The sequence below is a fragment of the Falco rusticolus genome, chromosome 4 (genome assembly GCF_015220075.1).
Source record: "Falco rusticolus isolate bFalRus1 chromosome 4, bFalRus1.pri, whole genome shotgun sequence".
Classification (NCBI taxonomy): domain Eukaryota; kingdom Metazoa; phylum Chordata; class Aves; order Falconiformes; family Falconidae; genus Falco; species Falco rusticolus.
The window spans coordinates 93,008,265-93,031,489 of NC_051190.1; the positions used below are offsets into that span (position 1 = coordinate 93,008,265).

Consider the following 23,225-nt stretch of genomic DNA (forward strand, 5'->3'; position numbering starts at 1 on the left):
AAATGAGCCTCAGGTGGCAGGGGGAGTGGAAAAGCAGCAGCTCTCTGCCATAAAGACAGTGAGCAGTAGCAGGTTGGACCATGGTTTTGAGGGGCTCTAAGGGGGTGGGAGTAGCTTATTTTTTGTAGGGTGGTTTGTTTGGTTTTTTTTTTCCACTACATTATTCTCTTTTTCTCAAAGGCCAAAATAATTCTGGGAGCTTTGGCCTAGGAAGGTGAGAGGAGCCTGTAGGCTTTTGGGGGCTTACAAGAGCGGGATGGGCCATTCTAGTGTTCCCAAAAGCTTTCTGAAACTCCAGGCTGAGCTGTGTGCTACTTTGTAACAGGTCTTCCCTTTGGTCCTTTTGTGTTGGTTTTTTTTTTTTTTTTTCCTGTAGCTTTGAAGTGCTCAAGTTCTCCAAATTGCTGAACTGCCATTTTTTTTTTTTTTTCTGTAGTCACTGGGTCTTCTGTGTTCTCTAATTTATTCTTGCTTATAAAATCCATGTGATAGGGCTGTATTGCTTGTATGGGTTGGAATGGGCTGAACTTAGTGTATTAGTTAATTGAGGAAATACGTGAGTGGGGGAGGAAGTTCTGTCTTGTGAATTTTGTATGGCTTTGAATGTGAACTTATGCATAAGGATTTTGTGCTTTTTTTCTTTTTTGCTGTTACCTATCATTTAGTTTAAGCATAGGAAGCATGGTGTCACTGAAATATTTCATTTATGTTAGCTGTTATTGTTAAGTATATTACAAGGTACAAATCCTGAATTAATAGAGCTCTAATACTACATGTGTTGGCATTAAGGAGTGTTTTCTTCACAACGTGTTAAGCTTCTGACTGCATAAAGCCTTCTATTGGTCCTTCTTTATTCTTGAGGTCTCTTGCTCAAGGCTAATTAAAGGCTAGTTTCTGATTGGCTGGAATACTGCTTATATGGATGTGTGCGTATAAGACTACATTAAAGTTACTGGTCCTGTGGCTTTAAAATGTCTTATAAGATTGGCTTGAAGTACTAATATTGAAAGGTGCATATAAAAGCTTGCTTAGCGAAGAACTAAAATCTTTGACCTTGGTAGTAATGTCAGTTTTCTACTTTCTGCTTGGAAGATAGTAGTTTTCTTATGGAAAGAAGACTTTCCAGAAAAATGAAAACTGCTTTCATTGGGCTGGGAGAGGAATGTGTGCTGAATTCTGACAGAGCATAAAAATCATTAAGTCACAGTTTTTAAAGTGGTTAATCTTATAACTTATTTCTTTCAGTGTTTAAAAAATGAATACTGCCCCAACTTCAGAAAGTGGATCATATTCCACAAACAACACAAGACCCTTTTTTTATGCACAGCCAACAGCACAACAGCCTTTACCAAGTCCATGGTACTTCAGCCATGCATACAGTCCGTACTGTGTACCTGCTCCAGGTAAGGCACACGACAGCTGTCTGTGGTAGCTTTGCTTTTGTTTGATGACACAGATGTATATCTGTGCTAAAAAGCTTCTCAAGTGCTTAAAGTAGAGTTGATGTAATGTTTTAGTCGTCAAAAATCCGATTTATGAAGCATTAGTTAAATATGTAGCTTGTGTGCTGGAAAGTAGTATCTGTTTCTGGGGAATGGAAACTAAGCAAAATATTAAGTAATGGTTATCCTACAGATACAGAGCTCTAGAATATGCCTAACAATTAATGTGTGTGTATATGCGAGTTCCATATATGCATGCTTGTATTATAGGTATGGATAAATATAAACTTAAAAATCCACACACAATATTGTTAAATTAATTTTGTAAATGGTATACCTATGTCAGCTTCTATCTGGAGCTATCTTTTTCAAAGACAATGCTACATAGCATAGTCCATAGAATAGCAAAAAAAGTACAGAAAGCTAATTGGTGTACGTTCCAAGGAACAAAGCTCTAGCTAAATTGTAGCTGTCTAGATAAGCTGCTCCATAACAAGCAATTCTCTCTGGGTTTCTGCACCAAACATGCTTCCAAGCATTGACAGGTAGTGTCTTACCCTACCTATGAGTCTGATCTTTTTGCTGTTCCTGTGTATGCAAGCAAACATTAATCAAATTACTCATTTCAAGAAGAAGATATATTTGTCTTTTTTTATCCCCAATGTCTAGGCTTCCGAAGTGGAAATCCATATTTTCCATTTTATTCTGTTGCGCTCCATGAGTACCCTGGATTTTTTGTTCCACAGCATCCAATGCATGCAAGAACTAGCAGGAGGCCTTATTTTAATGTTCCCCCACCTTCCCCTATGTTTTATCATGCAACAAGATTTAGACACTATAGTACCTCTGGAAAAAAAATGGAGACAAAAGAAACACAGACTGATCCTAGACAGCCTGAAAACAAGCAAAAAAAGCATCAAGATATCCATATAGAAACAAAAGGTTGTGATGCAGGAAATATGGCCTGTGTTTCTTCTGGTATAGGTACAGAGACTGAAAGTACTTCAGAGAAACAAGATTCATCTGGATCTTCCATTGCAGTGGACAGAGAGTTTCATAACAAGAGCCCTTCGAGCTCTACGCAGTATAGAAATCTTCCTACTGGAAGCTATGCCTTTGAGAAGGAGGAAGTGAGGATAGAATATGGAAATGGGTCTCCAGCTATTCAGCTGTGGAAGTCCTTTAAAGAAACGATCCCTTTGTATGATGTGGCAAGTGGTAAATCAGTCCCAGAGAATATAGTGCAGCGTGACTTATTTTCTGTTAGCTCATGTGAAGGAATGGTATATGGCCCTCATGAAGGGGAGAAAATGGTGCCAGGAGCTTCCTTGGATGAGAGAAAAGCTGTTCTCTCCTCAAAACAGGGTGTTGAAACTGTACAAGAAAAAGAGGACCAAAATAATGAAGTGAAGCTGGATGCAAAAAAGCAGGCAAATGCAAGTCAGCGGGCAAAATCCCCCCCAGGTGAAACCATGGCAATGCAAATTGCAGAGCTGGCAAGACCTGTTGGCATAGATCAACCAGTGGTAAGACAGGATGTGGTGGTAGCTAAGAAATCTAGCTCTAAAAAACCTACAAGCTCAAAAGCTTCTCGAGAAGAGCCCAGCTTTGTTCAACAAACAGGACTACTTCCATCTGGTATGGAGGTAATGAGTGACTTGAGTTTCCAGCAGAAAAAGCTGAATCTAAGCCACAACACAACCAATGAAAGTCAAACAGATAAAAGTATTTGGTGTGACGAATCAACTGAGAATTATGTTCCCTCTAACGGTTTGCTGGGTTGTTTGGATGGTACAAATACAAACTACAACTACGATGTTTGTTTGCCACAAAGGAAACGTCAAAGTGTACTCAGTCTTTCTTCTGATGACATGTCCTCTAGAGAGGAAGGCTCATCAACTGATAATGCCCCAGTGTCTTATTTTGTCCCTGACTATGTGCTTCAGAAAAGCATGTATACTTTCCAGAAAAGTACAGAAGGCTTAGAGAAAGAGAAAAGTGGTGGGTCCCTTAATGAAGAAGAAGTAGTAGTAAGGGAGCAGATGAACAGCTTGAATGACCAAGACGTCAAAAACTCTTCAACCATGAAGATTAAAGAGGCTTCCAGTAAAGGCAGAAAGCTGGGAACCCTTCCTAGATCACCTAGTTGGAAAAAAGTCAATTCTCTCAAGAAAAAAGCATTTAAGAGTTTGTCAGAAGTTGAGGACTCTGAAGAATACTCTGTGAAGGGAGAAGAGGAGGATGAAGATGGAGCGGATGAGGAAGATGATGCCACAGATGAAACTGAGTATTTCTTTCAAGAAGCCACTCAATATGGAATCTTGATGCCTAGTAAAGGAAGTTTCTACCAAGTTGGTCAGAGGGTGCTTTGGAAACCACCTGAAAATGCTATACCAGCTCAATTGATTAGCTGGCCTGCTCAAAAGAAAATAAAAACTAGGAGTGGGCTTGGTAAAAACATTGGTGTAGTTTACAAGCCAAAGGAGAAAGAACAAGATGAAGTCATATACAGTGACTATGGGTATTATGGAAGAAAGAGGTCTACAGCAAGAAAAGGAGGACCTGAACACCAGCAAACACTACAGAAACTCTTGGAAGGTAAGCTAGTTGCTGAGGACTAAGTGCTGCTTAACAGAACACACAAAGAATGCCTAATTGCAGCTGCAAATTGTAGTTTGAACCAGTGGGAAGATGGGAGAATGTTGTAGCTTGACATTTGGCTTACAGCCAGAAGTACTATAGAATATTTTTTTTCTGAGGCATAAGGGGTTTGCTGCAATATTTTACTTATTGCATGAAGATTCTGCATCTTCACAACCACCAGAGAACTCCCCTGAGTTGGATTTGGTATACTTAACTTTCTGACATGAGTGGAAATTCATGAATTTGAAAAGGTTAAGGCTGTTTGAACTATGCATTTACCATTATTTAATAATATCTTGGAAACTTTGTATTTAAACTTATACAAAATTCTGATGCTTCCATCACAGACCCATGTTAGGTGGATTAAAGAGGATTAAATCATTATAATCTGGTGGCTGTACCCTGTGTAATTTCTCTTTGCAGGAGTCAACCATTAATTTATCTTTTTTTACTGTGGCTGCTGTTCTTTTACTGTTAGCAACAAAAAGCTTTGCTGTTTTTTCATAAAATCAGTGTGAAACTGTTAAATTTGACCTGGAAAAGAACATTTTATTTACTCAGGGGTAGATATATTGGTAGAAATTGGATTCATCTGAACTGAGAATACACAGAATTATCAGCGAAGGTTCATAACTGGTTATGTAAGTGGCTGCTGTTTAGTGAAGTCTTGTGAGGCACCTAAAATGAGGTGATCTGCTTCTAATAACAGGCTTGGTGTTCTTAAACTTCATTTTCCTTCTACAAAATTTGTAGACTTAAAGCAGGTTGTAGTTTTCATCAAGTATGGTCATCAGAAAACCTTTTTAATAGACTATTACAATTAGATTCAGTAGCTAGCTTTACCTTCTGACTTGTGGATCAAACAATATATTGACATATTGGCAAAATCAAATGCTGACCTTAAATCAACCTCTTTTTATTAGGAAGGCTGTTAAGGGAGAGTGTGGGGATACCAGCTGAAGAGTATTGGATTAGAAGAGGTGCTAAACCCAAATTTACCAGCCAAATACATGGTAGTCCCTCGCTCCCAGCCAAGAGCAAAGAACAAGGTACAACATATTTCCTCAATGTGGTTCTTGAGGAACATTCAAAAGGATATGATACAAAACAGCAAGCTTGTGATACTTGGATAAAATTTGAAGATGGTAAAACTAATTTTCATGGCTCTAATATTGATGAAATGCCTGTCAGTCAGCACATCTTGGGGTATATTTATATTCTCATCAAACGTGAATAAGGATGCATTATAGCTACTTTTTTTTTTTAAAGGTCCCATGGGAAATCGAAGCATCGAATGCTTTGATGGGGCCAAGCAAAGCTTGAAGTTGTTACTGCCATAAACTGCAGTATTAATTCTTCACTCAGATACTGCATACGCGCTCAAGAGAAGCATTGGTAGTTCCTAATCCTGATGAGCAGAACACTCATGAAATCATGTGTGATAGCTACATAGGCCAAAGTTCAGAAAAACTAGCAGGGATCAACAGCTGCCCTGCTACTGCTAAAGGATATCAGAGTGCAAATAATCTTGATGTGGTTCAGAAAAAGATGAACAAATCAAAGTAAAAGGTTAGATTCTTTCCATATCTACCTTTCCTCCAAAAGCAGAATAGTTTCTGCTTACAATTAAGGTCTACTTGGAGTTCAGCTCTGTTTCTAGATGCTCTTCAAGGTTATTTCTCAGTGTAAGTGCTGTTGGAACAACTCTAGAATTTGCTGTAGTTTGGGTATTGCTACTCTCCTGGGTCACATACTTTTGAGTATCACAGGCTCAGTCTATCAACAGAGTGTCAAGTTATCTTCAGAACAGCCTGATGACTTGCTTCTCTTCAGTTCAGTGATAGTATACAATAAGTTTCCTGTATAGACAGCCCAATAGACTTTTCTTTAGAGTGTATTCCTTAGTTGTCCCTCTGCCTTGCTTTCCTGCTTGAACATGTTTGGGTTTGGGATTTGCCTCCTGCGTTGGAGGCTTTCTAACCTTTCTATCTACAGACTTCTTCAAAAAGTTGTGGGGTGTTTTTTTGACGCTAGCCTTCTCTATAAAAGTTGAAAAAATTACTTTAGCAGCATTGTTCTTAGCTCCTTACAACAATTCATGAAAATAAGTTATAATTTTGTTACCTTTAAATTTCAGCATATCTCTTAGCGATAGATTGTGCAGCATACTGAGGGTGTTTGGCATACATGTTGCTCCCTGCTTTCTCTTACTCCTCTTCCAGCCTGTGTAGTCTGAAGAAGCTATCACTTTCAGTATTAGAAAGTAGGAATAAGCTGCTTCCGAATGCTGTTCATGTCAATGGATGCCTCAGAAGTGCTAGTAAATTAACCCCTTTTTCAACATTGCTTATCTTAGGACTGGTTTCTTCAAGTTAATGTTAAACTTAAGTGCCCCACAAGTAAGGCTGTGTGGCTAGACAAGATATGTTGCTTTAGCAGTAATATAATATTCTAAATTTGACTTCTTGAACTGTGTACCTGTGGTGCATAAATTAACAGGTCTGAAGACAGTGGGTGACTTAGGTCCCTTTGACAGCTATCAACTAGTCCTGAACACTTAAAGTGAACTAGAATAGAATTATCAAGCTCTCACTGCGTTCTTTTTTTGCCATGTTCATACCTATCCAAGTTATGACCCAAAATACAATGCATCCAGAACTATGGTTAGACAGTGATTAAATATTGTAGGCATAAGTGTTGCTTGACATACGCGGTGTCGCTTTTATCTGCTGCTAAAATGGGCACATAGAGGGAAGAGAGAAAGAGGAGCACTACAGACCAGCTGGGGAAAGCCAAGCTTAAATTTGCTTTAAGACTATGCTTTGGAGAAATAACATCAGTTGTACCTTGCTTTTCAGGGTGCCCACCTTTGGTCAAACCAAAGAAGAAAAGAATAGGCAAGCCACCCTCAAAACGCAGAGACATGAGATGTGAGGCAGAAGAAGTGTGGGAGATGCCTAAAAGCAGTGTATGTAAAGGTTGGTATACAGCAACAAGCTACAAAAATGTTAAAGCGTTTCTTTCATTTCTGTCTCAAGGAATAATGGGTCTCGGTTTGAACTGCAAGGATATTGGAAGCTTGTGAGATAATAGCAAATGCTATGTATGCAGACAAGATGAGGAAAAAAGCAAGCTTTTTTTTGAACACTTACATTACTATGAATACAGTTGTAGGTTTGAGCGGGTTAGGTCCCTTCTTTTAAGGGAAGGAGGCAGGGCTGGGGAACCCAAACCCCACTATTTTAGTCTAGTTGCTCTTCAAACTGTTCTACTAACTTTTTAAAATATTGGGTCCTGTGTCACTTTGCAGTGTATATTTTTTTTTAAGCTACAGGTCTGTCTCGGCTAAAATACTGTAATTTGTTACAACACAAATGCATATAGATAATTCTTAATAACTTCAACCTTGTGGAGTAGGAACTTCTTGCTACTTTGGAGGAAGATGAGAAAAACAATGGAGGGGAAAATCACATTAAGTAGGTTCAGTAACAAATATGGCTTTGCGTTAGTGGGAGAGTCTGAAAAGGTTAAACTGAAAAGGGTCAGCACATACAAGAAGCTACCTACAAGACGAGAGTTCCTCCTGGAAAACAAAAAGCTGGCATAGTAAAGCTAACCTGAATGTTCAGTCAGGAAATAGGAGTTAAAGACTGTTTTTTTCTTTATATATTCTTTCTCATATATTAAACAGAGGATTATGCTTCCATGTATTTGCAAGGTTGGAAACAAAAACTTAGACTGAAGCATCTTACTAGTCAAAATTGGCATCAGTCCTGGAGTCAGATTACTTGAACATCAGTGTTAGACCTTTAATTGCTGATGTATTTTAGTAAAAGGCTCCAGGAAACTTGTGTAATGCCAAAATACCACTTATATTAGCCCCAAAAATAGTTGGTATTTCTTGGATGCATACAAGTTTCACGTGGAACTCTTTTTCTATCTATTATACTGAGATGTTCTGAAGTCCAGTGCCATTCCTGCAGAATTTGTCCTTGCTGGGAAGTTGAATACATAGGTCTAATATCAGCCATCAGTGTCTTCTCCTGCAACAGGAAAAGGCAATCACTGATACCTAGTCTTTCTTTAGAAGCAAACTGGCGTCTATTATTTGGAGGGAGAATGCATACTTTTTTTTTTTCCCCCTCCTCTTTAGGGTCTGCAACCAGAAAGTCCATCTATAAGAGAAGATAATTGCAAATACTGGGACAGGAGAAGCAGGGGAAATGTATGAGGTCTGCATAAATCCAAAACTCTATTGTTACTTTCTTGTATATTTTGTAAGTTGCTGTGTACTCTTCAAAGGTAAAAAGTAGCACAGTAAAGACTGAGGAAACTATTAACATGGAATTAAGTATTTAACACTAAAGTCACCTTTTTACAACTAGCACATCCACTATTTAAATAATAAATTTAATAGAATTGCACTCTGGGACTTCTTGTATTCTGTCTATACACAGAAGCAAAAAAAGCTTATGATAGGTTTGTATGTACATCAATACTATCCTAGCATAACATTTACTGCTGCCCTGTTCTTAAGCTCTGCACCTTGTGGTCAGTTTGTGTATATGATGTGGACATAAGTACAATACTCTCCTCTGTTGGCTGGATTTGTTTTTGTCAAAGTGTACAGGAATATAGTTAACTGTGTCAAGTACTGACTTGAAGTTTCAAGGCAGTTCCTCAGATATTACTCTCTTCAAATGCATGACTGAGGACTAAAACTAAAGCATAGTGATGTGATGCTTCTCCCTCCTCCCCTTTTTCTGTGGGGACTTCTCTAAGTTCCTCCATAGACACTCTGACCTGGAGAGATGGACTTTGTAAAGCCTTCTATTTCACCTTCAATAGTGGTATACTCTGTTCCCTGATATCTTACTTGATGCCTTCTGTTACAGTTGATACTGTCCTTGGCAACTCACTGCTTTATAGAACTAAGATGATAAAATCAGCTTTCTGCTGAGTTATCTTATGAATAATGGAAATATATTTGAGCTGTCCACATCATCTAGATTAGTGTGATTTATTTTTTTTATGTCCATGAAAGCTGGTATCACCAGCTGAGAATAAACATTCTTGGATGACTCCCCAGTGAAGTGATAGTGTGAATGAAAAAGGTAGAAAACCTAAACCAACCAAACGCAAAACCCCACCAATTTTTCTTTAACAAAGGACAGGGGGGAATGGACAGACAGGACCTGCCTTCTGCCTCCTCTTGCAACATTCTTATTTTGTCTGTGCCCTAGAATAACCTACATGAATAAAAGCAGTATTTCCTGTAACTGCATTCAAGTTTTGTGCCTACAGCCTACTAGTCTGACCTGTAACTGAGGTTTTGTTGGTTTTCCTCAGTGACGAGTACTCAGGCTTCCCTACCCAACTGATCCTGATCCTCCATCTTTCCATTATTTTTAATAGCACTTGCTTGCTTTCTTGTTAAAGAGCTACTGTAATTATAGCCTCTGCCCTAAGCTGTTAGGGAAAAAGATCCACTTTAACTTTGTGATGCCAGGTTTTTATTTCCTCTCTACCCTAAGCAGGTACCTCTACCCTCTACCCTACCTCTCTACCCTGTGAGAAAGTCAGGAATACAAATTCTTATTTGGCTTTTGTGCTGCACAAAACCTCTGTTGCATCAGAACCTCGAAGAATAGAATGAGGGAGGGAATTACTTCAAGCATGGTGCTTTTTAATACTCTGGAAAACATAGGACTGCTGTTTTTGGATATCTAATGCAGGAATATGCTGCTTTTAGAGGGGGACAGGCTTTATTCTGATGAGAACAAGTGGTAGAATATCAACTTGAAGACTAAGTAATGATCTAAGTAAGAGTAACCCTTAGCTACAACTGAGATCTCTTAGGTAAGGCTTCTTGTCTTTTTCCCTGAACTCAAGTGCAGCTTTGGGATTGAGTTCTGCTTGACAGACTTAACTGTTTGTCTTTTGCAGCTTGTCTGATAAAGGGATGCTCATGACCTCATGGTTAGGTGGCACTCTCATCTTTGAGAATGGCTAGTATTTCACAGAGACTCCCAAGATCGTGCTAGCTGTTCTTTCACAGGTTTTGCATAGTCAGTGTGCTTTCTACCCAGATGTAAGAAGCAGTTCAGGGCCTGGTGATGCTAGCTCCCAGGATGCGAGGGAGTAGCAGTAGGAGTGTTTAGTCAGCTCTTTGAAAACAAATGCTATTTTAAACTAATTGCTTGTAGCTACCCATGCTATGTATCCACACCAATGCTTAAAGTAGGATGTATGAATGTTCTAGTGCTCTAGATAAACTTCTTGGATAATGTTCTATGTGGCATACTCTACTCCGACAGTACTACTAAATCTTCTACTTGGCTTTTTCTTAACTCAGCAGCATGGATGTTTCATGGACTACATCTTAAGTCAACTAGTTCACAACTGTATTTAATATTCCAGTGGGTAAAATTGTCATGCTTCAGAAAGGCTGGGAAGTACAAACAGCATACTAACAGGCTGTGAAGTAAAGTCCAGGTCCTCCTTCTTCAGCCAGGTAACTAGCTACAGTGAGATCTGAGATCTCATTTTACAGGTCTGCATATGTGTCAGCTTTTGTTACCACTGAAGCTAGATCGCCCAGTGACTTCCTGCAGTGCTGGCAGGGTTGTGGAGCTGTAACTGTAGCACTACTGCATTGGCTTTGAAGTTTTCACCTGCTTCCTGCAGCATCTACTGCAGGGCAGCTGAAGAATCTATTTGCTGCCTGGCGTACCACCAACAAACCTTAGAGGCCTCTGACACTGACATAGCCGGACCTGTGTTTGGACAGACTTAGTCTTGTGACTCAGAATTTCTAAATCATTATTTGTAGCAAACTAAACCCTCTGTCGCAGTGTGGGTGTGGTGTAATCACTGAAGTGGAGCCAGTGGGTTATGTTGGCTTGCCAGGATCTAATTCTGTATTCTGATTTTCAATTTGGTAGCACCTGAATGACACAAAGCTTTCCCTTTTACAGTGTCCTGTCTTCTGCCTTATGTTGGAACAGATTAATTACAGGTCTTTCTATTAACATCAAACAGTGGAAGACAGGAGCCAATGGCAAAAAAAAAAACCACAACAAAACTAAAAACAAACAAAAAAAACCAGACAAGAAAAAACCCTACTCATTGCATGCTAACTGCAGGCATACCAAGGAAAAACAAATTCACTGTTTAAAAAGGAGTCCTTGGATTCCTCTGACTTGCTGCCAGCAGCCATCTCAGTCAACAAGACTGTAAAGCCCAAGCAATTCCAGGGACAAAGAAATAAGACAGATGTCAGGATTTTTGTTAAAATAATCTTTCTAACAAGAATGGGTCAGAGTATTAATATAACTGGATCTGGGAGCTGAAGGCCTGTGAAGCTGTATTCTCTATGAAGTCTGTTACTGCATTTCACACTTACTTAGATTCATGGGACTATACAATTATGCTATTACTACCACTCAGGCTTCAACAGAGCTTTCAAACAAATATATGTATCTACAACGAAGGCAAGGATTACTAAGGGAAAAAGAATTAGTTGTCTGAACAAAAACATTAACTAGTCCAATGGTTAAGATTTTAAAAAAGGCTAATCAGTTGTTCCAGACTGTAGCTTTCTATCCTGCCTTCTGGATATACTTCTATATAGAATAATTTTCTGTTAATATCAATGGGTGTTGGTATTTATCTCTAGTGTCTCTATTTCTAAAAGACCTGGAGTCTCTTGAATGCCAGCTTTGGCATTGTTTAAAATGCTGAACGATGACATGAATAGTGCTTTTCAGCAAGAAAGCACTGGCTGCTAGTCAGCAGTACTAGAAATCTTGCTCTATTGAAAATGTTAGCTTTAATTTTGAAACTGGTTCTACTTATATGAGTTTCAGTAAAGGCCTGCTAAAATCTTTACGTATGAGATAGGATAAAGATTTATAGAACTGGGAATGATATGGGGAAAACAAATAGGAATCAGTTGTTCACTACCTTCCAGTACAAGAACTACAGTGTATGAAATGAAATAGGGAGCAGTGTGAAAGCAAATTATGTTTCTTCACACATTAATTACACTGCAGAGTTTCTTGCTTAAGGAAATTGAAAAGTTCACAGGTGGTGACTGGATGTAAAAGAAAAATACCCGAGGCTGCTAAATACTAAACCATGACTGTTACTATTCAACCCCAGCCAGCAACTAAGTACTGTGCAGTTCCTTGCTCATTCCCCCCACCCAGCAGGATGGGGAAGAGAATCTGGAAACAAGGTAAAACTCACAGGTTGAGGTAAGAACAGTTTAATGGTAGAATAAAAGAACTATTGTAATGAAAAGGAGAGAGAGAGGAATAAAACCAAAGAGGAAAAACACCCAGGTGATGCAGCATTGCTCACTACCTGCTGACTGATGCCCTGCCAGTCTCCAAGACATGACTGCAAGACCCCAGCCAACTCCCCCAGGTCTATGTACTCAGCGCGATGTTCCATGGTACGGAATACCCGTTGGGTCACTCTCCTGGCTATGTTCCCTCCTGGCTTCTTGCTGGCAGGGCCTGAGAAACTGAAAAGTCCTTGACTTAGTATGAATGTTACCTAGCAACAACTGAAAACATCAGTATATTATCAACATTGTTCTTATACTAAATCAAAAACACAGCACTGTACCAGCTACTAAAGAGAAAATTAACTCTATGCCAGCTGAAACCAGGACAACAACCTGATTCAAAGTACCTGCACTACAAGCAGCAGAGGCTGAGACAGCATTTCAGTGGAATGAGAGAAGTAATGCCACTAGTTTGCACTGCTCTGCTGCGTAGGCATCTGCTATTGACCATGAGTGAAAAAAAGACACTGGTGTTGAACAGACCTTTAGTCTGGCACAGAACAGTGATTTGGTGTCTCAAAACAAACAATTAAGTTGCATTTGATATAAGTTAGAAATGGGCTTTTATGGTATTTTTCTTGATTGTTCAAATAGTAAACCCTGGTAGGCAACATGGGAAGAACCCATTAACAAGCACTGGGATGACAGACTAAGGAAAAACTGAACATGTTTATATTAAACTTCAGAAGAATCTTAAAAGCTGAAGTAACTGAAAAGATCTTTAGGCTACCTCTGCTCTGGACAAACCTGAATAAGAATTATCTTGGAATGCATCAGGTGAATAATAGCTGTGGCTTCCAGCATACACGGATTTTTCCAAGCACCAAATGCGGCAATACAGAGAACCAGTCCATTATAACGCTCCTCATGCTACTTCAGCTGTCAAATCTTCTTCTGGTGAAAGAGCCAGGAGCTTCGAATTTGTTGCTGATGGTGATGATACAGGTAACTATCAGGAGTCACCAGTAAATCCTATCACAGGGAGATCTGCTAAATAATACTGGAGGATAAAACACAAGCCCATATTCAAGCTCTGTGAATAAGACAAAGAATCTTTTTGTAAGTAGGCCTTGGCTACTTTGGTTTTCCCCAGAACATATTGTGAATGGGTGGCAAGGAACAGGGGTTTATTTTTACTAAATGACTCTTAGACACGTAGGAGGGAGGAAACACATTTTAATGTGTGCTTTTCCCTGTCCTCTTTCTCAAAGCTCTCAGGAGAAAAAAAGTAAGTCTTAAATGCATTTTAGTCTATGGTTCCTTGATTTCACTGTTAATGTTCACTCTACTAATGTCAAAAGTTTTATCATGCTGGGTTGGGTTTTTTTTCAATTTAAGCATAAGCACAGAGATGGTAAGTGCTACATAAGTCCTTCCTAGTCTTTTCAAAGCAAATCTATTTTTCCTTCTCTGTTTGCAGAGTACCAGCGTATATCATCTAGGTCCTCAAATCACAGCTTTATACCACTGTACCTTGAGGTTTAAAAAGAGATGCTTACTCCAACACAGTTTAGAGCTATCTCAATCTTTCTAGTGGCATCTGCAAGATTGTTTAAAAGACAAGTGTGGTCAGTCCACAAGGTCAATTACATACACAAAACTTTCACTTCTTCCTGCTTACAAGAGCTACTGTTCTGTGGCTTACATGCATATAGTTGAAAACTATTTTGAACACCTTTGTATTTATTTAATATTCTTGTGGGATGATCCATAAAATACTACTACATAAAAAAAACCTCTAGTAAACATAAAAAAGTTGGAATTTATTTCCCCAAGCCTTTTTAAAAGGAAAAAAAACCCTCAAATGTATCAAAACAACTGATACTGAAGTGTATGTAGAAATTAATCTTCTTCATTTCTAACACAAAAAAACCCTTTTAAAATAACTAAACCCACTACCTCTTTAATGATGTTAGATGTTTAACTTCACTATATACTTGGCTTCCACTTCTATGGTTTGGAGAATGCTTTGGGTGTTGCAGAACTGTGCGTAGTAATGGTGGTGATGTTGAGATTTTGCTATACAAAAAACCCAAGTCTTGCTGACACTGCAATTTTGTCTTAAAAGTAAATCCCCTTGATTAACTTTTTTCCCCCTTCAGCAGTGCTCTTTTATTTCCCTAGCTGCCAGTGCTCGGATAAGTACACTGAACTTCAGCACATATGCAGCATGCAGCAAAAAAAACCCAAAACCACAGTACAACCTGCTTATTATAAGCACTGTGAGCGAACTCTCAGTGCCCCGCATGGTGCAAACCGCAGTCCCATTACAATGAGGCTGTGTATATAATAACTTCATGGAGAAAAGACACTTCATTAGACAGTCTGCTAGTTCTGCAGATTTGTTGGCAATGCCTTGGTGTTGCTCTTTTCTGCTGCTAAGTCATGTGTGGCAATGCAGAGATGCAATCCGACCAAGACAGATGACCCTTAGCACACGCAGGTTCTACAGTACAAAGATATGGTTGATTGAGTATTGTTTAACGCAGCTCTCTTCTTTCTGGTTGCAGCACTGCAGAGGGGCAGAAGAGGACAGCCAGTGTAGGATGCTGTATGTTTCCATCTGTATGCTCTGAGTTTAATAAAGCCCTTCCTGGTGGTTTCTTCCTCATTCTTTGGATCTTCCCTTGCAGTTCACAAGTGGAGGTCAATCAGCATGCAGCAGCTGACTGCCATCAGTCAGATTCCGACTTCTCGTTAGATTTAGATGATTTACGCTTTCTCTTTTTCTTCTTCTTCTTTTCTTTTTTTTTCTTTTCCTTCTTTCTCTTTTTTTTCTTGTGTTTATCTTTACATTCTGAGGAAGAGGAGCTGCTGCCATCTTCATCATCCTCATCACTGTCATCACTGTTATCATCATCATCTGAGGTAGAGTCCTCCAGGAGCTGCTTCAGTTGCTGTATCCTGATTTTAAAAAATGTGATTAAGAAACCTTCCTAGCTCTCCTCTACCTGCAATTACTTATTCTAGCTTTCATCTGTTTCCTTTCTAGCTTGAGAAACAGAAGCTGCATGCAAGGGGCAGAGGAACACTCCCTCTTTTGCTGAATTGCACTCCTGTTACAGTTTTCACAGACTGATAAAAGTGACCTCTTTTGAGACAAACATATATTCTGTTTTCAGGGAATTTCCATCCCACGGGATATCAAAGGCAGAATAGCTTATTGGCCAATACTTATGTCTGCCAAAATAATGAGGCAACAGCTACCACCAGAGCACCATAAGTTGTTCTATGGTTATCCATACACGTGCATATCGGGATTATGATATTACAGCATTCATTACCGTGCTGATACAGGGACGGTATCAGTGAAGCTGACAGAGGAGACTCTACATGAAATGCAGAGGTATTTTTGACACTTTTGGCACTCTCCCTTTGAACTTTCATAGATTACTGGCAAACAGGGACAAACTATTTGCTTATTTTATTGTCATCTTCAATATCCTCTCCAAGGATTTGTTTTTTTTTTTAATTAAAAAAAAAGGCAACACACCTGCAGCATCAGTACTCTCTATGGACTACTTATAGTTTGTTCAGTTATCTCACTGATGCAGTCCTTTCTAGAACGCATTAAAAACTGCTGCCTTATATAACAAGTAACAACCTCACATGAGGAACAACACCAAGTACCTAGAACTAGATTCCTAAATCTACCCTTTCATGTCTACTGAAGGCATTCTGATGTACCAAATTTTAGAAAACATCTCAGTGAAGTCAGTGAAAGAAAAAAAAACCCCACCAAACCAAACAAAACCCCACTGATTTTTTAGGCTTAAAACAAAACTAAACCCAAGTACCTGAATATTATGGCATAAATGAATACAACTCTTGTTTAAACTTTGTTTGGGGAAAAAAATATAGAAGCTAATAGAATTAAAGAGGTAGGAAGTACTACTGAAGTGATTTGAGAAAGTAGAAATGCATTACTCTCCGAGAAAATCAACTACCATTAAAAAAATATTCTGAGGCAAGGGTAAGCTTATATCAAAATTTCACCTATACATTAGTATCATGTTATCAAAATCAAAACCAAATTGACAATGCAGTTTACTACAGAGACACACTTACCTCATTTCTTTTTCATGACGTTTATTGTCCCTTATTATATCATACATTGGATCTTCATGTGCCTTTAAAGTGGAAAACAGAAAATGCGGTGTTGGTAAATAAGACTATTTAACACTGACTGTTTTATTTCCTAAAAAAATAAATCAAAACAATGCAATGCAAGAGGCTTTTATCAAAAGATGAAATACGCTTAGCAAGCTCTTAATGCACAAATATACTCTCAAGACTTAACATCATTAATCTGAACTGTTTTTTTTACTTCAGTAAAAGCTTATCCAGTTACATCACCAGTGGAGGGGACTCTCTTTAGGTATACTACCTTTCTTCCTCTCCAACTGCAGTTAACCAAGAGAACCCCATACATATACTATAGGAATAGCTAGACACAGACAGAATATTGGAAGTTCAAAATAATGGGCCCTCATAGCATATTTTAAAATTTTGGATACAAACACACAGGGATACAGGAGCAAGGCACAGGAGACAAACAGATAATGAAGTTGGATTTGTCCTAGCATTTTATGGGCTACCATTACTTGTTCTTAAATTGGTTATTTTTAAATTAAACAGGCATTGCAACAAAAGAGAGTTGTGAAAGGAGACAGAAAATTAACTTGTCCAGACATTTATGGTCAGTTCACGCCACCCAAGAATGCAGCAAGAAGACAGGGCAATCATTTCTGTTGGAATATTAAGCAAGTAAGTTCAATAGAGAGGAGATATCAGATGCTGACCAGAGGTGGGAATTAAAATGTCAGCAGCAAATGAAAGATGTCAGGAAGGTGTCATGAAGGGCCTTGGACATACAGCAAGAGTTTGATGCAACAGAGAAGAAGCCTGAGGAAAAATGAAGAATAGAGGCAATCTGGTCAAGGGAGAGGGCTAAAAATACTCTTTGCAGTAGCACACAACCAGTATGAATCCAGAATCTAGACAGAATGACACCAGATTACATTTTTCAAGAATAGAAATGAGGACATAAGACACAAAATGATGATAGCTTGAAATACAGGTTAACAACGCAGAGCAACAGGAAAAGTTAGAGAAATCATGCAGAAAGAATCTGCAGAACCAAGATGTAACCTCATGTAGCAAGAGATCAGACTTATAGACAATGACTGGATTACAGACCTAGACAACAGGCTTCATGATGTGGTTGTTCACAGTGAAAGTGGAAGGCTTGAAGCAGCTGTAATGTGGGCAGCTCAAGCTTGACTAAACATTTTTTGTTACGTTGACATTTTAATCACAAAAACTGAATATAATGCTTGAAACAGGCTCTTGAAGATTTCCAATTTAAATGTAAAAATTACTAATTTTCCTCTTGAAGAGTAGATTTTCTGCAAAGTAGTCAAACATCCAACCACATCTGTAGCTTTTTCTTTATTAGGAGATTTTCGGCATCTATATTATACTAGAGACAGAGGAAAAATCCTTAATAAAGCATCATCTAACAGTCTTCACTTGCAAGACTATGCATCACCAGTATTAAAAAATACAAGCAATAATACTACAGTATTTGTACTCACTACTCTAAATTGTTCCAATTTCTGATTGCCTTTAATAAAGAATGGGCATTCTTTATCTCCTGTTCTGTGTCCATAACGTTTACACCTCCAACCTTTAAAAAAAGAAGCAGCATTGAATTGCACCTCTCAGCCAGATCAGAAGGAAAAAAAAAACCCAAAAAAGTATTTATGCAAAGTATTTTCAATTTGTTGAAAAAGAGAGAGAGACACAAGCATAATGTTAATAAAAGTAACGTCATGAAATTCAAAGCTATCACAGCCTTCAAGATGCTGGCTGCCTTTATATCAAATTGATGTCAATCTACCTGGACCTCGTCATCTGTCCACCAGACATGCTGCCCTCCCCCAGAGAAAACGGATGGCTATATGAAGGTCCAATGACATCTGGAATATTTTCAGCCTTACACTGCATGACTTTGACTTCTTTCCCCAAAGGCATCCAAAGCCCTTTTGTCGGGGCATGTGCCAGGAATTCTCGTGCACTTTCATTGCCTGGTACATCAGGTATGCAGTCTTCTGGTTTTGTTTCATTTTCCTATGGAAAAAGATAAGGACAGTAAAGATAACGTATTTTTTTTAACTCTGTAAAAATTAATACTCCAAGCGTGCAGGCCTTTGCTTAATATGGAACCTATTTTTCCTGTAACAATTATTTTTCTTGTAACGCATAAAGTATCTAAAATACCTGACCCTTTTAACAGCACTAAGTAATTTTCTTTTTCCCCTTATTCCCTTGAACTTGCTAGTCTGAGCTTTATTGCCTTACTAATTCCATTCCTTCCCATTTATTTTAATCATTTATTTATTTAAATAATATAAATGAACACTTAACAGATAAGCGGAGACTTCTTTTTCCTCTTCCTGCTAACAAGACATAACAGTTAAAAACAGCTTTTACAACACAGAGCAGTATTTTTTTAGGTTAAAAGCACTAGATTAAGGTTTAGGTATATTAATTTTGCCAAATTTTAGATCATTTTGAAAGTACTTTTACACAAATGTTTGAGCACAACCAGTGGGGAAGAATTCTGGAAAATCTCACTCAAACTGAAAACCTGCTTTACCATGACTCCTCTCTCTCTCTGCATGCACACATAGGTGGTGAAAGAACCGGTCTCATCCTGTCTGATTCTGAGCATTTCACTCTGAATTCACCGAGTCAAAGAGGTCAGCTGGTAACTGAGAAGATCGTGAGTTTTTCCCCAGCACCACCTACTCCTCTCTGTAATTTATATATATAGGTAGTATGGACACTTAAAATCGCCTTAAAGACAGGCTGTGTGAAAATCCCTTGTAGTGCTAAAATTTACTGCAGCATATTTACTAACCTTGATCAGCCCTGGGGGAGGTTTCTCATAGCTGAAAAGCAATAGAAATATTGTTACTCTGCAGCTTAGCATAGACAAAAAAATTGAGAAAATGCAGTATTTCAATGGTATAGACCTAAAACCTTCACCTCAACTTCCTCTTATATTTTACTCTACCACTAATCATCAAGAACTATAACAGAACGCAGATACCTGGATGCAAGCAGAGGCAACACAGTGTCGCATCACCCCACACCTCTTACAAGCACCCTTCAGATTCACATTCTTGTGGGAGAAAACTACCTTCATCGCACTGCTTTACAGGGACGTGTGGCACAGCCAATTCAGCTTCAGTCACCACGAATGCACAAACAGCACCCTCCCCAAGTCCCACTGGTGCCAGTCTCTTTACTCCAGCGCTGCTGAACCATACTCGGCTGGAAAGGCGAAGTCAGCCCATTCCTTAAGCCTTAGCTTTGCCCGCCACACCTAATATACCACAATTTCACCTTCTTCAGTGGCTTCAGCCTGAAGACTGAACCTTACTGACCGAAGCACCACCTTTCCTGCAGCATTTCTCAATTAGCAGAGGTGGCCTTTATGAAAACCCAAGCAAGGCGGTGCTGCACAGCGGCGAGGCCGCGCCTGTGCTCCATGCAGTCACACACCCACCGCCGTGGAGCCACCTGTGCAGCTGGAAGGCCCATTTCATAGCGAACTGATCTTTACTTCTGCTCGGAAAGGGCAAAAATCATGTTCTAGTAAAATTTCGGATCTTTTTATCCCGTTAAACCCCTTCCAACGAAATAGCCTAAAGCTTTTACAGCACCGCGGGCTGCTGCTGGAGTCGCTGAGCCGCTCGCACACCTTTTTAACAATTTTTTTTTAACCCACTGTAGTGGAAACCGGCTGAACAACTTCTGCGTCTACACCGCAACTTCCGAACTTCCAGGCACCTGCAGGAGCCCCATTTTCCCCCCAGTAAACGGCGACAAGGCGGCCGGGCCAGCGGCGCTGCGGCCCGGGGCGGGGGCGGGGCTGGGGACACGCCATGGCGGGGGCACCGCCGGCTGCTTCGCCACCGTGACCGAGCCGCAGCGGCCGCCGCCGGCGGGGAACGAGCCCCTGGCCCCCGCGGGGCCGGGGAATGAAAGCCACGGCTCCTCCGGGCGGCACTGGAAGCCAAACGCGGCGGGGTGGGCTCTGAGCCCGGCGGCGGCCAGGCGGGTCCCGGGCCTGCGCGCCCCCGAGCCGCCTCCCCCCCTCCGCCCCTTACAAGGACTCCAGGTGCTGGAGCTTCTGCAGCTGCTGCGCCTCCAGCTTCTTCCGCTTCCTCTCATGCCGGCCCTGGGTCCTGCCGCCGCTCGCCGCCGGCTCCGGGTGGCTCCTGGGCCGCGCCTGGCTGCCCCTCGCCGCCTCCTCCCCCGCCTCCCCCGCGGCCGCCTCCTCCTCCTGCCCCCTCGGCGCCCTGTGGGACATCGGCGCGGCGGCCAGACCCGCGGGGCCCGGCGAGGCGCGGCGACGCCCCCTCCCCACCCTCACACGCTGCGCATTTCGCTTTCACTTCCCCTCCCCGGCCAAGCGCGGACTTCCTGCGGCGCCGGCGGCGGCCACGGCCGGCAGCGCCCCCTCCGCCCGCCCCGCGCTCCTTCCCGCCCGCCCGGGCAACCGCCCCCTCCGCCCGCCCCGGGCGGCCGCGGGGGGAGCCCGTCCCGCTGCTGCCTCCGGGGCGCGGCCCCGCCAAGCCGCCTGCCGCCCGACCCCGAGCGCGTTATTAAAAATGAACTGTGGAGCGTTGCGCCTTCAAAATTGAAACACACACACCGCCCCCCCCCCCCCCCTCGGCGCCACAGTCTCTCACACAGCGAGGCTGAGGCGGGATACGGGTCGGCCCGCAGCAGAGAGGCAGGCCGGGGGGCCTGGCCCTCACCGAGGCCTTGGGGCACCTGAGGGAGGGCTGGGGCTGGGGGGGGGCGGCGCCCGCCATGGCGGTCACAGGGCAGGGCTGCCAGAGGCCGAAACAGGTCCGGATGGTGGGGGGAGCAGGCCAGGGCCGTGTCTGGGGGCATCCAGAGCGCACGGAGTTGGGTTTGGGGTTTACTTCTTTCTGGACGCGTTGGTGCTGTGGGAGGTGGGTGTTGGTCGTGGGGCAGGGTCTGGCCACAGGCCCGGAGAAGGTGCCGCTGCCAGAGCTGCCTGGCGAGCAGGGCAGCTTCCCCCACCTCAGCGTGTGTGTGAGCAGCCCTCAGCTCGCTCGGCCCCAGGTTTTGCAGTTCCTGCCCCGGCTGCCGCCTTCCTGCTGCAGGACAGGGAATGGAGGCAGGTCAGCATTGGGAAGGCAAAGCTGAAATTGCTGCTTTAGCCTCACGCTGAAGTTCCAAGGGCAGGTGAGATTTCAGGGCTTTGCTTAAGAGCTGAGCAAAAGGTGAAAAACATATCTTAGAAGACCAGGAATTGACTGGGATTTTACCTGTGATCATCTTGGTGCTCCAAAAGTGCAAGCCAGAGGCAAATGATGCCGTTGCCTGGTAGCTGCTGTTACAGCACCGTGTGGTTCTCAAGTACAGCAAGACAAAACCAGTCGTAGTAACCCTATCTTTACCAAGGGCAACAGGAACCCTACAGCCTATTTAACAATGTAATACTATTAAACAAGCACTACTTTAATATTAATTTTAGCTTCTACTTGGTAAAACCTTACTTATTTGGGACGAATGATCACGTGTCTTGTTTCTCACTTGCATTCAGCTAAGTGGCTGCCATTGCAACTTCAGATCCGGGGAAACTATTTTTGTCTGGTTAATTCTGTCACAATCTTTTGCAAGTGTTTGGGACTTATTCTGTAGTTTAAACAATCTAGCTTTTGCATGTCATGCCACTAACATATAGCATTGATGAAGATTTCTATTTCATGCACCAGATTTTGTAGCTTTACTGGCACTGGAAAGAATGCAGCAGCCATTCTACTGCAAAACAACATGCAGCAGCAAAGCAACATAACCTTGCAGCTATACTTCTCAGAAAGCCTCAACTTCTGCTCTTCATAAAATAATTCCAACATATCCATCTGGCCGAGATATCATGAGATGGCATGTAAGTTGTGAGAAAACCTTTTTCATTCATCCCATGGGTCAGTAGTCAGCTTGTGTGTTTTGCTTAGCAGTGCGCCTGCCTTTCAGCAGTTTTATTAGTAGCCTTTCTTTGGGCCTAATCTAGGAAGAAGAGGCTGAGTTGCTGCCTTCTCTTGAAACACAGATCATAGCAGTTGACCTGAGGTGCTAAACTCAATGTAGATCTGTTGTCCAAAGGTTTAGAGGCACAATCAGTTTATTTGCTAATCTGAGTTAAATATCTGTGTGTCTACGCATAGTATGAGGCAAATGCAAGGTGATGTGATTTAAGGTAATCCACTGTGGAGCAGGTTAAGCAGATGACTTTGCTGGAGGCAAAGAGATGTGCTGCTTTGGCACTGCTAGCATGCAGTAACACATCAAATCGCAATCGGCCCCTTATATGGTCATGTATCTTCAAACAACAAGTGAGGCAGGAGAAATATTTTTAGGTGTCTCAATTACATTTAAAATATCTGAAAGAATTTAGATAAGACATAGTATCAATTTTCAGTCTATTTACAAAAATGGCAATAGTTACTAAAAGTTAAGTACCAGCTGGGCTGATGCCTACTAAAAAGAGACTTTATTTTGGAAGCAAAATCAAGTGATATAATGGAGTTTTTTGGACCCTCTTTCATTCCAGTGTTATTTTGCTATTTTCAAGTGCCCTTTTACTTCATGTTTTCAAACCAACAGAGTAGAAAGACTCTGGAACAGCTTTCCAGCGCATTAGGACAGTGACAGAAAACTTAATTAATTCCAAGATGGAG

General features: G+C 41.2%; 2 protein-coding genes across 2 annotated transcripts; one reads left to right on the forward strand and one right to left on the reverse strand.

Moving 5' to 3' along the window:
• The first annotated feature begins 1,238 nt into the window (after positions 1–1,238).
• LOC119146845 lies at positions 1,239–7,509 on the forward strand. Its single transcript, XM_037385113.1, has 3 exons — positions 1,239–1,403; positions 2,112–4,040; positions 6,944–7,509. The coding sequence occupies exons 1-3, from the start codon at positions 1,256–1,258 to the stop codon at positions 7,168–7,170; spliced, it is 2,304 nt and encodes a 767-aa protein (XP_037241010.1). The 5' UTR covers positions 1,239–1,255; the 3' UTR covers positions 7,171–7,509.
• A 6,085-nt stretch (positions 7,510–13,594) lies between these two features.
• RP9 (RP9 pre-mRNA splicing factor) lies at positions 13,595–20,928 on the reverse strand. The gene is made up of 6 exons (XM_037385112.1): positions 20,619–20,928; positions 19,364–19,394; positions 18,441–18,570; positions 18,036–18,127; positions 16,507–16,568; positions 13,595–15,342 (listed from the first exon to the last, which is right to left on the reverse strand). The coding sequence occupies exons 1-6, from the start codon at positions 20,819–20,821 to the stop codon at positions 15,114–15,116; spliced, it is 747 nt and encodes a 248-aa protein (XP_037241009.1). The 5' UTR covers positions 20,822–20,928; the 3' UTR covers positions 13,595–15,113.
• Between the last annotated feature and the right edge of the window lie 2,297 nt (positions 20,929–23,225).

Bases quoted from the DNA above. Each gene is read 5' to 3' on its own strand.
- LOC119146845 (XM_037385113.1), top strand. From the start codon at position 1,256: ATGAATACTGCCCCAACTTCAGAAAGTGGATCATATTCCACAAACAAC. The intron at 1,404-2,111 runs GTAAGGCACACG...CCCAATGTCTAG, and splicing joins GTACTGTGTACCTGCTCCAG to GCTTCCGAAGTGGAAATCCA. The intron at 4,041-6,943 runs GTAAGCTAGTTG...CTTGCTTTTCAG, and splicing joins ACTACAGAAACTCTTGGAAG to GGTGCCCACCTTTGGTCAAA.
- RP9 (XM_037385112.1), bottom strand. From the start codon at position 20,821: ATGTCCCACAGGGCGCCGAGGGGGCAGGAGGAGGAGGCGGCCGCGGGG. The intron at 18,128-18,440 runs GTAAGGCTGAAA...CTTTTTTTAAAG, and splicing joins AGAAGTCAAAGTCATGCAGT to GTTGGAGGTGTAAACGTTAT. The intron at 15,343-16,506 runs GTAAGTGTGTCT...TTTTAAAATCAG, and splicing joins CGTCATGAAAAAGAAATGAG to GATACAGCAACTGAAGCAGC.